Below are 16,814 nucleotides of genomic sequence, written 5' to 3'. Positions count from 1 at the left end.
GATTCAGAAAATTTTAGTTTATGTCTGCCCCAGTACGATTTTACGTGATTATGAACGACTGTGTATGGATAAATGAAGCAAAAAGATTAGTTGCCAGTTTTGTCATGTTAGTTGAGATTACAAAGATAAATGAAGCAAAAAGATTAGTTGCCAGTTTTGTCATGTTAGTTGAGATTACAAGGATAAATGAAGCAAAAAGATTAGTTGCCAGTTTTGTCATGTTAGATGAGATTACAAGGATAAATGAAGCAAAAAGATTAGTTGCCAGTATTTTCATGTTAGTTGAGATTACAATGATAAATGAAGCAAAAAGATTAGTTGCCAGTTTTGTCATGTTAGTTGAGATTACAATGATAAATGAAGCAAAAAGATTAGTTGCCAGTTTTGTCATGTTAGTTGAGATTACAAGGATAAATGAAGCAAAAAGATTAGTTGCCAGTTTTGTCATGTTAGATGAGATTACAAGGATAAATGAATCAAAAAGATTAGTTGCCAGTTTTGTTATGTTAGTTAAGATTACAAGGATAAATGAAGCAAAAAGATTAGTTGCCAGTTTTGTCATGTTAGTTGAGATTACAAGGATAAATGAAGAAAAAAGATTAGTTGCCAGTTTTTTCATGTTAGTTGAGGTTACAAGGATAAATGAATCAAAAAGATTAGTTGCCAGTTTTGTCATGTTAGTTAAGATTACAAGGATAAATGAAGCAAAAAGATTAGTTGCCAGTTTTGTCATGTTAGTTGAGATTACAAGGATAAATGAAGCAAAAAGATTAGTTTCCAGTTTTTTCATGTTAGTTAAGATTACAAAGATAAATGAAGCAAAAAGATTAGTTGCCAGTTTTGTCATGTTAGTTGAGATTACAAGGATAAATGAATCAAAAAGATTAGTGGCCAGTTTTTTCATGTTAGTTGAGGTTACAAGGATAAATGAAGCAAAAAGATTAGTTGCCAGTTTTGTCATGTTAGTTGAGATTACAAGGATAAATGAAGCAAAAAGATTAGTGGCCAGTTTTGTCATGTTAGTTGAGATTACAAGGATAAATGAAGCAAAAAGATTAGTGGCCAGTTTTGTCATGTTAGTTGAGATTACAAGGATAAATAAAGCAAAAAGATTAGTTGCCAGTTTTGTCATGTTAGTTGAGATTACAAGGATAAATGAAGAAAAAAGATTAGTTGCCAGTTTTGTCATGTTAGTTAAGATTACAAGGATAAATGAAGCAAAAAGATTAGTTGCCAGTTTTTTCATGTTAGTTAAGATTAAAAGGATAAATGAAGCAAAAAGATTAGTTGCCAGTTTTGTCATGTTAGTTGAGATTACAAGGATAAATGAAGCAAAAGGATTAGTTGCCAGTTTTGTCATGTTAGTTGAGATTACAAGGATAAATGAAGCAAAAAGATTAGTTGCCAGTTTTGTCATGTTAGTTGAGATTACAAGGATAAATGAAGCAAAAAGATTAGTGGCCAGCTTTGTCCTGTTAGTTGATATTACAAGGATAAATGAAGCAAAAAGATTAGTGGCCAGTTTTGTCATGTTAGTTGAGATTACATGGATAAATGAATCAAAAAGATTAGTTGCCAGTTTTGTCATGTTAGTTGAGATTACAAGGATAAATGAAGCAAAAAGATTAGTTGCCAGTTTTGTCATATTAGTTGATTACAAGGATAAATGAAGCAAAAAGATTAGTTTTCAGTTTTGTCATGTTAGTTGAGATTACAAGGATAAATGAAGCAAAAAGATTAGTTTGCCAGTTTTGTCATGTTAGTTGAGATTACAAGGATAAATGAAGCAAAAAGATTAGTTGCCTGTTTTGTCATGTTAGTCGAGATTACAAGGATGAATGAAGCAAAAAGATTAGTTGCAAGTTTTGTCATGTTAGTTGAGATTACAAGGATAAATGAAGAAAAAGGATTAGTAAATATTACCAACTCTTCTTCTTACCTGTTATGAAGGAGAAGATGCTGCTGAACAGGATGTTGAGGATGACGCCAAGAAATCCGGTGTAGCAGTAACTAATATTATAAATGTCTGACACTATTTTCCTGCGAATGAAGAGAAAAGAGAAATTGCAATGAAGACAAAAATCAAAGTAATCCATAAAATACAAAGTATTGGAATCCTTTCCTTCAATTCAAAATCCTATTCAAAAAGCAATCCTCATCTGACAGCTCATGATCATTGTTCATTGTTTCAATGCCGTTAAGAGTAGAAGAGACTCTTTAGCTATGGTAAGCAGCTCTTCTAGGAGATGGACACTCCAAAATCAAACCATTTCCCTCTAGTTTTGGGTAATGTCATAGACTCTGTACCATGGTCTTCCACTGTCTTCGGTTGCTGGAGGGTACACTCGGGTACACTATCTTATCTAATTTCTCTTTCTCTTGTTTTGTTGGAGTTTTTATAGCTTATATAGGAAATATTCCTTTTAATGTTGTTACTGTTCTTGAAATATTTTATTCTTCATTGTGCCCTTTCTTCACTGGGCTATATCATAGGCAACACTAAAAAATTTTAGATTTGTCTACTTTTCATAATTTGATTTGTAGATATTGGATTAAAAGTTAAATAGAGACTCCTAATAAAATCAATATTCTTCACTAAACCAATATTCTTCAAGTCTTCATTTTCAAGTAATCTTTGGGGAAGTAATATTCATCAAGATTTGTACTATTATTGCCCTTTGATGTGGCACAGGCAAATGGATATCAGTTTTTTTTTTTACATAATTACAAATGTTCCAAGACATTCAAATGATTATATAGTACACATTTTTTATCATCTGAGCTGGATTAATGTTCCTCTCTCCTCCCATTCAATTTTGAAAATAATCTATAATTCATATCCACTTTCGAAATTCAAGGTGGTCAGTAAGAAAAGGAGGTTGGCGTGCCCCGGGAAATCGAATATGTTATTTACTTTAAGGTTTTTAAGAATTAAAACGAGGACAGCTGATAAGATTATCTGATTCAGAGAATCAAAGTATTCTACACCGGTGATTAATTGGCTGTTATGTTGATCAAGAATGTTGAAAACACATGTCTACGACTTTATAGTCGGAAGAATAGAATATATTGGCAAATACGATACGATAGTCTCTAAAAATGATAGAAAACTAGACTTTTCGGTTTATGCTTTTGTGAATGTATATGTGTCATTTGACAGAGAGAGAGAGAGAGAGAGAGAGAGAGAGAGAGAGAGAGAGAGAGAGAGAGAGAGAGAGAGAGCCTTGAAATATACTTAGTTTATGCATCTCCCGCCGGTAGACATCACCTTGCTTCAATGACTACGTGTTAGACCCATAAATATTTCTAACGATCGGTCCCGCATATTGGACAAAATATTTGAAGAGGAGAGGCAACACAGAAAAGCACTTTGTTTCATCGAGAAATAAGCATAAAGATTTTTTCTTTACTTCTTTAGAACAATAAAAAAAAAAAGCTTTGAATACGAATAACGAGAACCCAAGAAAGAACAGGGGAAGAGAAAGGGTCTGGGTTCCATCTGCTGCTCTAATATACTCACTCCTGTTCCAGCTCTGGAAACGTTGCGGTATTGAAATCGGTGATTGCATCGTCCCCTGTGATTGAGTTGATCGAAATCCCGGCGGCAGTGAGATTTCCAAAGGAACTCACGGTCGTATTCGTGAGGTGAAGGAGATTCTCGGGACATCCATCGACAGAAAGAGGCAATCTCTCCGGCGACCCGAAACCTTTGATGAACTTTCCTATCACCAGCCATAAGTTGAACGCAAGACTGACCAGGAAACCAATACATGCTCCCTGATAAAAAGGCAGGACAGCGTGAGGTCTTGTTTATGTAACATGGGGGGAAAAACACTTTTTGCACAGAATAAACAAGTCATGGACTTATTGACCGTTATTCCATGAATTGATATAGTATGCAATTCCAAAAAATCAATCATAATATGCATCTGCGCATGGCCAGATAAACCCTTTGACAAGAGGCGTATGGGTTTATAGATTGAATTGGGTTTATGGAATGGATTGTAATTATGGAATGGATTGTATTTATGGAATGGATTTTTTTTATGAAATGAATCGAATATTTGGAAGGGATTGCATTCATCGAATGGATTGAATTTTTGGATTGAATAAGATTTGAGTTTTTACCGTAAGACCCAACACTGGGATCTGTGAAACTAGTTTGGAACCCGCAGTTGCACTTTGCATAGATCTAAAAGTTGATAATTGGACAGAAGTATTGAAGAAAGGTTAGGGGAACTGAGGTATGGCAAAAGGTTAAAAAGTGAGTGCAGCTAAGGGGTCGAAATGACATTGCGAAGACCTTTAAGTTTTACCTACAGTACACCCCCAAAGAGATGTACTAACGGCACAACCTCCTCTGCCATTTGACGTATAAAATGAATTAGAGATACAGCATATCAAACAATTAAGGTCCATAGAAATTTATGTATTTGTGCGACAGGAATACCATGCAAAGCAAAGTTTCTGTTACAACGATGTCCAAACTTACGGCTGATTACGTGCATTGGACATTTTGCTTGACCGTGACCTTTACTTTCCAAAATCTAATAATTTGCAGCTTTTTACATAAGTTAATCCCTGCAAGTTACATTACGATTAAAATTGTGGCCAGGAAGCTGTTCGCAAAAACACACACACATACACACACACACACACACGCACATATATATATATACATATATATATATATATATATATATATATATATATATATATATATATATATATATATATATATATATATATATATATATATATATATATCTGCATTCGAGATCTTTTTATTCATCAGGATATCAATCGAATATAAGTTAACTAACTTTCTTAAAAACAAAGATAATTTTAAACCTGGATGTTGTAGGCATGATTATTTCTTCCACGTACCCTCTGTTGTAAGAATTCTTAGACTTGGATCCGTTTCCCACTCACATATCCAGAAAGCGAAATTTTACACTACACTTTGTCCCTTATTTCAATTCTGAAATTACTGATTAATCCCTTATTTTTTCAAATAATTATTTTATAATTTATGAGTCGTTTCTATTGAAATATCTTTCTCTTCATTGGTTTTCTCTAATGGATGATTGAATAACTTGCTTTTTATAGATATGCAATGTATAGAACTGAATCGATATATTTCCAAGAACTATATTCGAAATTTTTCATATCAAGAGCAAGCAATTTTAAAAATTCTCCAATGTTATGAGCGTTTTAAAAGAATAGTTGAAGTTATTTGGAACTCAAGAATGGCATTACCGATTTTCTCTGAAGGGAGAAGGTCAAAATTTCCTTTTTACACGTCTCTCTCTCTCTCTCTCTCTCTCTCTCTCTCTCTCTCTCTCTCTCTCTGCACTACTATAGTTGTTCTGTAAAACAAAAGAATTAGATAAGAAAAAGAAAACTAGATTAATTTCACCGATTCTTTACTGACCTTCTTGTTTACCCAGGGAGCCCAGATTCCAGTGATGAAGACACCAACCAAGGTCCCTGAAAAAGTGCTGCTGATGCTCACTGAAACTTGGAATATGTCACCAAGTTTACCAGCGACTAGTCCTATCCCTATGCCTATCAGACCGGTTGAAGCAGCTGGAAAGAAAATAAAGCAATTTCGGAATAAGAAATCTATAAAAAAAAATTTGTACCAGTCTGCCTATGTGAAAGCAAATTATGTTGTACGACTTATTTGCCTACACATTTATTTTTTTCTTATTTAATAAAGATTTACATGCACGAAAATCTTTCTTGTATCAGAAATAAGTATAAATGATATTTTGAATATAGAGGGAGACCAATAATTTAATTTCATCGTGAAACACTATAGGTAATTTACATTAAGCATGAAATTGAGAAAATGTTTTAATGGAATAATCAACCAAGAAATTTTCTTCAAGTTTTAATGATGTGATCCCTCTACTATTAACTGAGATTTCCTTAAGCTATTTTATGATTTAACTGAAAGCATTCATGGTCCCAATTAAGCCTCTTTTACCCTTATCTTCAATTTTACTTTTATGAGCAGAAAGCTTCAAAGTTCTTCAAACAAGTAAATACTCTATGCATAAACAAGAGAGGCAATGTAATTGCTTACGTAGTCACATATGATAAGGTCCACAAAAAACGTATTTTGAACTTACAGATAAGCTTGATGATTTTTGTAGCCTTTGCATCAGAAATATTCTTAAACGCCGGAAGATCGCTCAGGAGATCTTCCCACATGATGCATGCTACCGAGTTTCCGGTTGAAGAAAGAGAACTGCAGTGGACAAAATTTCATAAGTTTTAGCAACTTCTTGTATACAAGAAAATGTAGTATGATATGGTTATAATAGTTTTGATTGCAATATTGGCCCTTTTTAGTCTAAGATCTAAATTTTGTAACGTTAATGCCAGAAATACAGGATATTTGGTCCCCTCAAAAATCTCTTTGAAAAAAAAAAAAAGCTTAAAACCACTTCTAGTTTGTTGTTCAGTACAAATTTTAATGTCCCATCCTCTAGCCCCTTACTCCCAGTGCTGATTTAACAGACTAACAGACCACTTATTCTTCATTCTATTACATACAATTTCTCTAGTTTATAAATTGGACTATGCTCTAGTATCTCAAGACCTTTATGGCATAGTCTATTATGAGGAAAATGTGACTTAAAAGACATTATTTAGGTTATACATGAGAGGATTATCAGGCCTATAACTATGCTATGTGGACACGGCAGTTATTCATACGCTATAGTATATATATTCGTGAAGAAGCTGGCGATAACAACTATCGTTGTCAGATTAATATCTTTTCCCCAACGCCCTTACACAATTAGGGAATGCTAAATGTTGGTATATTACACCAAAGGTAGCTTAGTCACGAGATGCAGTTCAGTGATATTTAAAACAATGTCAATGTTGTTTTTTTTATTACATTTTAGACTTAAGATTTTAAAGTTGACTATGAACCAGCAGTGAGCCCTTCCACCTAGGCAAAATATCAGTTTCTTAAGACAACTTCAGATGAAGTCGTCCATTTCCCGTCCTGGCTATGAGTATATGGTGACATATGTGAATAGTAAATTAGTTTCCAAAATGATAGTTGATACTGGTATTGTTTCATAAAGTTCTAAAGTGATAGATGATTAAGTTCCATAATGATATGTTTCAGCATGTTGATAAATTTCGCCTCAAAATTCCCGTCCTGGCTATGAGTATATGGTGACATATGTGAATAGTAAGTTAGTTTCCAAAATGATAGTTGATACTGGTATTGTTTCATAAAGTTCTAAAGCGATAGATGATTAAGTTCCATAATTATGTGTTTCAGCATGTTGATAAATTTCTCCTCAAAATTCCCGTCCTGGCTATGAGTATATGGTGACATATGTGAATAGTAAGTTAGTTTCCAAAATGATAGTTGATACTGGTATTGTTTCATAAAGTTCTAAAGCGATAGATGATTAAGTTCCATAATGATATGTTTCAGCATGTTGATAAATTTCGCCTCATAATTCCCGTCCTGGCTATGAGTATATGGTGATATATGTGAATAGTAAGTTAGTTTCCAAAATGATAGTTGATACTGGTATTATTTCATAAAGTTCTAAAGTGATAGATGATTAAGTTCCATAATGATATGTTTCAGCATGTTGATAAATTTCGCCTCAAAATGTTATCGAAGCTGACTTTTACCTGAGCACACCACCATACACTGCGGCAACGAAGATCCCCGCCATGCCTGTCAGATGGGATAGCTTGTCCAGCACCAGATAGGGTAAAATTTGATCTGGCTTCTCAATCCTTCCAGAAGAGAGAGGGTCGCAATCCTTATAGGTAGCATATGCTACAATGCCAGAGAAATAGAATGTGAGCCATAAGGCGTAGAGACCTATGATGAAGAAAATACACAACCTGCAAGATCAAGAGAGGATGAGAATGAATATATAGTATTGTATTTATAACTAATCTCAACTTACACATAACTTGAGAACTTTTACTCTTGATTCAATGAGTCACGTGTTTTTTAAGAAAAATCAAATATACCTATATTTAGTTTCAGATTATTTCATAAGGGTGGAGTTGGTTATTTATTGAAAAAATCACAAAATAATGATAAAAATACCAAGTGTAATACTCATTCAAATGATACCCTTATACACTAGACGTAGCTCAATAATCTCTAATCTTTCCATTTGATATAACCTTAACCTTTTATACCAAAGAAAATACATTTACAGTAAATTGTATTAATAAAATGAAATTACATATGGTATATACTATCCGGAAAATAGACCTTTGAACATTCATAACTTCAAAGTCTATGGATCACATAAACTAGATAACAACTATCTTTCTAAGTGTGAATTAAGTTTATACCAGAATACTATAAATCATTGTAACAAGTTTTCGGCCTTGCATGAGGCTTGTCTTGAGTGACACAGGCCATAGGCTAACAATCATTCCTTCATCCTCATCTATTGGTAAAGTACATTTTTGCGTTCTTATCTGTGTACTGATTCGTCTCTTATAAGCTAATGTGCCTGCCGAATAACTCATTGCTCCAGTTTCTGAAAAGTTATCACAATTACAACAGTCATTACAATACAATGCATCTTATCTGTGCATTGATTCGTCTCTTATAAGCTAATGTGCCTGCCGAATAGCTCATTGCTCCAGTTTCTGAAAAGTTATCACAATTACAACAGTCATTACAATACAATGCATTATGTACCTCTTGCATAGAGTCAGGTTGGATACGGAGGCAAATCTCTGATAGCAAGCCTGATTGAGGCCGACCCAGGCCAGCATCGAAAAGAATCCTTGGATCTGTACTGACCAGAACGTGTGACGGACCATAGGATTGGGATCGAAACTGAAAAGTATAAAATATTTCGTTATCAATAAGTTTGTTAATATTTCCTAATTAGTATTGTCATTTATATCTAAATCTACATTCCCTTTTAGGTGAATAAGGTTTCGGCTTTATTATTAAAAACGAAGGTATGTGCATACTATGGATCTAAAAAATAAAGCGAAGTTCACCTTTTTCATAATAATGTTAAGTTTCTCACGCATATTTTGTGTAAGAGTGAATAAACAGCTTATTGAGTATAGTAATGGCCAGAGGGTTTGTCTTATTCTTTTTTTTTTATTATTATTCGCCTTAAAATCTTAGACAAGATAGTTTTATTCAGTCCCATTTTTTGTGGAAGTTCTCAGGTCAGCAGTAACGGGCTAATATACTTAGTTTTTAAATTTCGTACTTTATTTGGCTGCCTCTCATTTATTTATTCAATTTATTATCTCTCTCTCTCTCTCTCTCTCTCTCTCTCTCTCTCTCTCTCTCTCTCTCTCTCTCTCTCTCTCTCTCTCTCTCAGCGAAGTGATTAGGTTTACTATGAAATTGCTAACTGAATGTTCCCTTTCTTATGCCTTATAATACTTTAAATTCTGATCTGAGGTACAAGTAAAATGCTGCTTTTACAGCTCCTTTCTAAACAATAATTATAAAGTCCGGAATAAAACAAACCATCTGAAACCTAATGATAAGTAGATTATTAATAGATGTGAAACATATCTCTTACTTATGTAAGCCCATGAAATTCTTCAATGAAAATTCTCTTTTATTTCTCTTGGTTCTTTAACATCTCACAATCACATTCATACATATCCATCTGACACTAAGTCAAATGGTGCCTTTTCCAGTATATTCATATTCATACAGTTAACCTTAAAGTCATTCAACTAGAGGGTTTTCATTTTCATATAAAAAAATCAGACATTAAAATAGCTTTTACCTAATATAGTTGAAAGACCCATAATGCAAAAAATACTAAAATCTTTAAACATGTAATATCAATGTTTATAAAAGAGAGCCAATGAGAAAAAAAGAGCATGGAGAAGGAAAAAATGTTTGATGGAAAGCTATTTTCATTGGATTTAATTACAAAGTGGAAGGTGAGGGAGTAAATACACTTCAAAATAGAAATGGAAATAGACAGTAGCTGTTTTTTATCATCTAGTAAATACCAAGGATAAAAGAGCAGCTGAGCTAAAGGGTGCAAGATATGAAAGGGTTAAAGTAAGGTTTAGAATACATATGGCAACGATTATTGAAGATATAAGAAAGGCAGCTGAAAGGTTGAAGAGAGGATAAGCTACAAGGGTTAATAGATTTACAAGCAAGATACAGCAGCACATTGGTGATAGTGTGGATTGGCTGACTAGAGTTTGTAAGGTATATCTGGATGAAAGAAAGGTCTCATATGAATGGGTGAGGCATATTTGTTCCATTTAATAAAGGTAGATTTTATAGAGGTGACTATGATAATTTTAGGGGCATGATGTTACTTAGTATACCTGGAAAGATGTATAGTAGGATTTTAATTACGAATGTGAGACAGATAACTAAAGGACTGATAGGGGATGAACAGTTAGGGTTCAGACACCAAAGAGGGTGTTTATATAAAGCTTTTGCCCTGAAACAAATATGTAAGAAGTTTGAAAATAAAAGAAAAAAAAATTTGGTTTAAGGTGAACTTAGATGAAACTTGAAATGGATTTGATAGAGGTAATGAGGAGAGTATTCAGAATATATGGTATAAATAGTGGCTTTTCGAGAGCTAATAAAAGTTTTATTACGAACGTGAATTATAAGTTAATATAATTATGTAAACAAGAAAGTGCGCACGAAAATAATGACGTTAAATGTTTCTAAGGCTGTTCAATATTTTTATGGAAGGGGTAATGGTACACAAAACAGAAGGTGTTGGTTCAAAGTTATGGTATAAGAAAATTGGATGTGAATGTGTTGGGGAATGGTGGAGCTCTGTAAATGATATTGTGCAGAAACTAGCAAAGGAGCTTAATAGAATTGCAATTGAAGAAACCTGGGAGTAAATGTAAGAATAATATAAAGGAGGTGAATGATGGTAATAATAAATGTTAGCACTGATAGTGGAAGACTACAAGTAACTGATTCATAAAAGTATAAATGTGTAAATATACTAGATGGTGATAAGGTGACAGAAAAATCAAAGAAGCAAGAACGGTAGAAGGATGAATGCAAATGATTCGCAAAATAAATAAATTATCTTTGAAAGCCAAGGTGACTGTGAAATGTTAATGTTGAATGCACATGAGAAATACACGTTGAATCAGATTAGTTCAACTATTAGTAGAGTATTTGATGATGCAAAATCATTGATGGAGTTATGAAGAGGTCTAGCAAACATCTCATTGTAGATGAATTGGAAAATGGATAAAAGTGCAAAAGGATGTATCGGAATATTTTCAGGTATTTCATTCATGTAGGAAAAATGGATGACAATATATTAGAGAAAAGAGTGTATGATTTAGAAGTGCAAGGTGTGGCCAATAAAGAATAGTAAAGAGAATGTGAAAAACTTGAAATGGAAGTCTCGAGGAGTAAAAAAATATACATTATACTGTATCTAACTGAGGCCCTTTGCGTCAATAGGCGTAGGAAGAGATGATAATGGTTATATATATATATATATATATATATATATATATATATATATATATATATAGATAGATAGATAGATAGATAGATAGATAGATAGATAGATAGATAGATAGATAGATAGACAGACAGATAGATAGATAGGTAGATAGATATATTGTATATTTTCTTACACCTTAAGACCATTCCTTTCAATATATATATATATATATATATATATATATATATATATATATATATATATATATATATACATGTGCGTGTGTGTGTGTATGTGCATGTATATATATTTTTCCATTACTTGAAAAACTCCAGCCTGCCTCCTTCATTTGCCAAGGAGAAAACATTGCCGACGCCTCCTAGGTCTATGCAGCAGATGATCACAACAACCAACACTCCTATTAACATAACGATCGTCTGCACGACATCGGTGTACACGACGGCTTTGACGCCTCCCTGCAAATTATACAATAAGACGTAATTCCACCGAGATATTAAAAGTTCAGTGTGTGTCCATTATATTTTATTTAAAATTCAAAGAAGAAGTAATACTTGACATTTTCTTATCAATTTCAATTCAATCATTATACAATTGAATTCAACAGATATATGAACAGCTGAGCTAAAGGTAGCAGCTTGCCCAGGTCACCAGCCACCCGTCAAGATACTACCGCTAAAGAGTTACGGAGTCCTTTGACTGGCCAGAGAAACTAAATTGGATTCTTCTTGCAGGTTACGGTTCACTTTCCCTTTGCCTACACATACACCAAATAGTCTGGCCTATTCTTTACATATTTTCCTCTGTCCTCACACAATCTTCAACACTATGATTAACAAACAATTCTTCTTCACCCAAGGCGTTAACTACTACACTGTAATTTTTCAGTAGCTACTTTCCTCTTGGTAAGAGTAGAAGAGATTCTTAGCTATTTTAAGCAGCTCTTCTAGGAGGACACTCCAAAATCCAACCCTTGTTCTCTAGTCTTGGGTGGTGTCATAGCCTCTGTACCATGGTCTTCCACTGTCTTAGGTTGAGTTCTCTTGCTTCAGGGTACACTCGGTCACACTATTCTATCTTATTTCTCTTCCTCTTGTTTTGTTAAAACTTTTATAATTTACTTAGCCAATATTTATTCTAAAGTTGTTACAGTCTTAAGATATTTTATTTTTCCTTTTTTTCCCTTCCTCACTGGAATATTTTCCCTGTTGGAGCCCATGGGCTTTTAGCATCCTCCTTTTCCAACTAGGGTTGTAGCTTGGCAAGTAATAATAATAACAATAAAAAAACACCTGATCATATGGGGTAGCATGGCGGCCACGAAGATCTGTGGCTTTTTCTCCAAATCTTCTTTTTTTATCCATATTTCACATTCAAACGATTTATAAGTAAGATTCGAGTAGATTGTGCCATAGAGTCTTGCATTTATGTAAGCATAGCATTTGCAATTAATATTTATTAGCATATTTGGTAAGTACAATAGTTTGACATTATTTTGTGCATCGTTGTGAAATGGTTTTGAGTTTTTATCCGTCCGAATATTATGAGAAAACTAAGGTTTCTACTTACAATTCCAGCACTAATCTTCTGAAAGACATTGTGATTTCATTGCAACAGGTAGGTACCAAAATACTAAGGCAGTTACTTTTTTATATGATTCATTCGGAAACATCATTATTATTTCTTTCCTCTCATCTAATTCACATCTTTAGGGAACCTTTTCTTTTTTTAGTTACTGAATTTGAGCAACATTGGCTGGAGCTGGAACGGAGAGGCTATTTGCACTAAGTAAACATTGAAAGAGACTGGATAGCAAGATAAAGAAAAGGGAGCGGGAGAGGAGGTAAAGTAACAACCAAAAGAGTGGACGCAGCTAAAGGGCCGAAGGTAATAGATCCTGTGGAACCCGTTCTATAGGGTTGTAGGGGCCGATGTGGTAACGTCCCTGATTGGTGAAAGACAGACTGGGGTTCGAGTCCTGCTCAAACTCGTTGGTGTTGGTCGCTGCAACCTCACCATCCTTATCAGCTAAGGATGGTGGTTTGGGGGAGCCTATAGTTCTATCTGCAGAGTCATCAGCAGCCATTGCCTTACCCTCCTTGGTCGTAGCTTGGGTGGAGAGGGGACTTAGGCGCTGATCATATGTACTGTCTCTAGGGCATTATCCTGTTTGATAGAGCAATGTCACTGTCCCTTGCATCTGCCATTCATGAGCGGCATTTAAACTTTTATAGTCGTAAGGGCGCACTGACAACCTTACCAAACCCCCCCTACCCGCCCCCCCCCACCCCCCCCCCCCCACCCCCCACCCACAGAAACAATTTTGCATGTCATTTCTTCAAGTTATCCATTTTCAAATAATTACATCTTCCCTTCTCATTATTTGTTAGTCATAGTACTTATACAACACCTGATCAATCTCCCTGTTTGTCAATACTCGGATTTCTAGCTTGTAATGGAATTTTTGGTATATATATATATATATGTGTGTATATATATATATATATATATATATGTGTGTATATGTGTATATATATATATATATATATATATATATATATATATATATATATATATATATATATATATATATACATACATACATATATATATATATATATATATATATATATATATATATATATATATATATATATATATATATTGGCATTTGGTCATGGAACTTTCCTTTTTATCAACCACCTACGCAAGTTATGTTCAGGATGTTCTTAAGCTATTAACTCAGAATTTGTCACTTTTCTATCTCTACAGAATGTTCATATCCATCTAGTTATTTCAATTTGATAATAGAAAAGCCTTCGTTTAACATCTTCCATAGATAGTGAACTTTTGTTTTCGTTCTATATAAGAAATTTGCCTGACGAAACAGAGAACCCTAAGATCTATATTATTATTATCATTAATTGCTAATCTATAACCCTAGTTGGAAAAGCAGGATGCTATAAGCCCAGGGGCCCCAACAGGGAAAATAGATCAGTGAGGAAAGGAAACAAGGATAAATAAAATATTTTAAGAACAATAACATTAAAATAAATATTTGCTCTATAAACTATAAAAACCTTAACAAAACAAGAGGAAGAGAAATTAGACAGAATAGTGTGCCCGAATGTACCCCCAAGCAAGAGAGCTATAACCCAAGACAGTGGAAGACCATGGTACAGAGGCTATGGCACAATCCAAGACCAGAGAACAATGGTTTGATTTTGGAGTGTCCTTCTCCTAGAAGCGCTGCTTACCATAGCTAAAGAGTCTCTTCTACCCTTACCAATAGGAAAGTAGCCACTGAACAATTACAGTTTTTAACCCTTTGGGTGAAGAAGAATTGTTTGGTAATCTCAGTGTTGTCAGGTGAATGAGGATAGAGGAGAATCTGTAAAGAATAGGCCAGACTATTCGGTGTCTGCGTAGGCAAAGGGAAAGAGCCGTAACTAGAGAGGAGGATCCAATGTAGTACTATCTGGCCAGTCAAAGGTCCCCATAACTCTCTAGCAGTAGTATTTCAACGGGTGGCTGGTGCCCTGGCCAACCTACTACCTATTAAAAGAACTAAGCACCAAGAGCCCTTGTGCCTAAAGTCCTTTCACTAAAACAATAATAATTTTGATAGTTGTAATAGTGATAGTAATATTAATTATGATAATCATAATAATTTTCATAAGACTCGATCATTTCAATAATATAAATCAATTGATGGATTTTATCAACCTTTCCACAAACTTACAATCGTAATGTAAAAAGTGCAGACGACGCCCATGACGGTTATGGACGCCCACGTCGGGATGCTCGTTACGGTTGCAAGTGTGAGCGAGGGCGCGTAGAGACACATGCCCATGTATATGAAACTGCAGATCAGCGACACGGTTGTGGCCAGTTTTCGTAACGTATTTGACCCAAATCTCATCAGTATATACTGTCAAGAGAAAGAGTACTTCTTACCATACTTTCAAGGACTTTTCCTCTTTCAGGAGACAGGAGTCTTCTGTGAAAGAGAAAAATCTTCATTTCATGGCAAATTTCATCCTCTAATTCACAAAGTAACAATTGCAAAGTTAAACTATTTTAATAGATTTTCTCATGAAAACACAGAAACATAATCAGGGGTCATGCTAAGGCAGCTATTATCACTTCACCCTCTATTCGCATCCTTGACCTTACCTTTCTTCCAAAATGTTATCTTTGCTTAACCGGCCCACCTACCTCATGAAACCTGGCTGGCAGACCTTAAGCAGGGCTGAAACTCTCCTTTCCTTAAGTCTTTCCTTTTGCCAACATGATATTATTCTTAACCTATACATATGAAAACACAAAAACATAATCAGGGGATATGCTAAGGCAGCTAGTATCACTTCACCCTCTATTCGTATCATTGACCTTACCTTTCTTCCGAAATGTTATCTTTGCTTAACAGGCCCACCTACCTCATGAAAGGGGGCTGCAGACCTTGAGCAGGGCTGAAACTCTCCTTTCCTTGACTCTTTCCTTTTGCCAACATGATACTATTCTTAAGCTTTTGATAGACAGTGTGAAATATACAAAATGAAGTAGGATATCAGAAAGCCTACATCTCATAATCTATGTAGATATTCATAACAGGTCTGGAAATGAAACGTACCTCGTTAAGAGAAACAATTTGCAGCGGATATATTATAGGCAAAATGCCATACTGGACAGTCAAGGTTCCAAAGATAAATCCTACTAAATTCAAAGCCAACTGGGTCCCAAAAAAGTACATCTCTGTTGCCAGGCCTGAGGAAGAAAGTAAACATTAATTAATGTATGAGAAAGATCAAATTAACGATACAAGGATACTAAACTTTCATAAAATACAGATAAGTTAATGGAATGGAATTGGGATTTTGAGCCAAATAGTCTGACAATAGGGCCGGGAAGACTCATCAGCGTTATCTTGGAAAATGATAAGGTACTTGAATGAAACTTGAGAGTTTTTTTTTTTTTTTTTTTTTTTTTTTTTTTTTTTTTTTTTTTTTTGCGAAAATGATAATTCATCCCAGTATAGATAAAGATAATTTTTTAATGAATGTGAACAATATGTCAGAGAATCCTTGTCAGTAGGAGAAACGAATATCACTTCAAAACGATTAAGAATTGAATTATTTGCTCAACTGTTGATGGATGCCTTCATTGTAGTTTAAACTTTGACTCTTCTTAAGCTTCCTTTCAAGCTATCGTAGTTTTATACAATTCTCGTTGTGAACTTAAACACATCCCTTCCTTCTAAAACTGTTTCTTCAACTACTAGCTGCATTATGGCTATAGCAGGCGTCCAAATGATGTCCAGTATTTTGAATAGGGATAATAAAATATAAC

At 34.2% G+C, this 16,814-nt stretch overlaps 1 protein-coding gene across 1 annotated transcript in view; it reads right to left on the bottom strand.

The window, feature by feature from the left end:
- LOC137641520 (sodium-coupled monocarboxylate transporter 2-like) overlaps positions 1 to 16,814 on the bottom strand; it is a 29,995-nt gene that overhangs the window by 11,258 nt on the left and 1,923 nt on the right. Inside the window, exons 2-10 of the mRNA XM_068374150.1 lie at positions 16,099 to 16,232; positions 15,208 to 15,396; positions 11,769 to 11,923; positions 8,714 to 8,854; positions 7,675 to 7,893; positions 6,138 to 6,256; positions 5,435 to 5,589; positions 3,521 to 3,777; positions 1,940 to 2,040 (exon numbers count right to left, since the gene is read on the bottom strand). Coding sequence (XP_068230251.1) covers positions 1,940 to 2,040; positions 3,521 to 3,777; positions 5,435 to 5,589; positions 6,138 to 6,256; positions 7,675 to 7,893; positions 8,714 to 8,854; positions 11,769 to 11,923; positions 15,208 to 15,396; positions 16,099 to 16,232 — 1,470 coding nt within the window. The remainder of the gene's footprint in view (positions 1 to 1,939; positions 2,041 to 3,520; positions 3,778 to 5,434; positions 5,590 to 6,137; positions 6,257 to 7,674; positions 7,894 to 8,713; positions 8,855 to 11,768; positions 11,924 to 15,207; positions 15,397 to 16,098; positions 16,233 to 16,814) is intronic.

The sequence above is a fragment of the Palaemon carinicauda genome, chromosome 1 (assembly GCF_036898095.1).
Source record: "Palaemon carinicauda isolate YSFRI2023 chromosome 1, ASM3689809v2, whole genome shotgun sequence".
NCBI classification, from domain to species: domain Eukaryota; kingdom Metazoa; phylum Arthropoda; class Malacostraca; order Decapoda; family Palaemonidae; genus Palaemon; species Palaemon carinicauda.
Note: the sequence above shows the minus strand (reverse complement) of the source record. Positions and strands in the feature narration are given on the sequence as shown.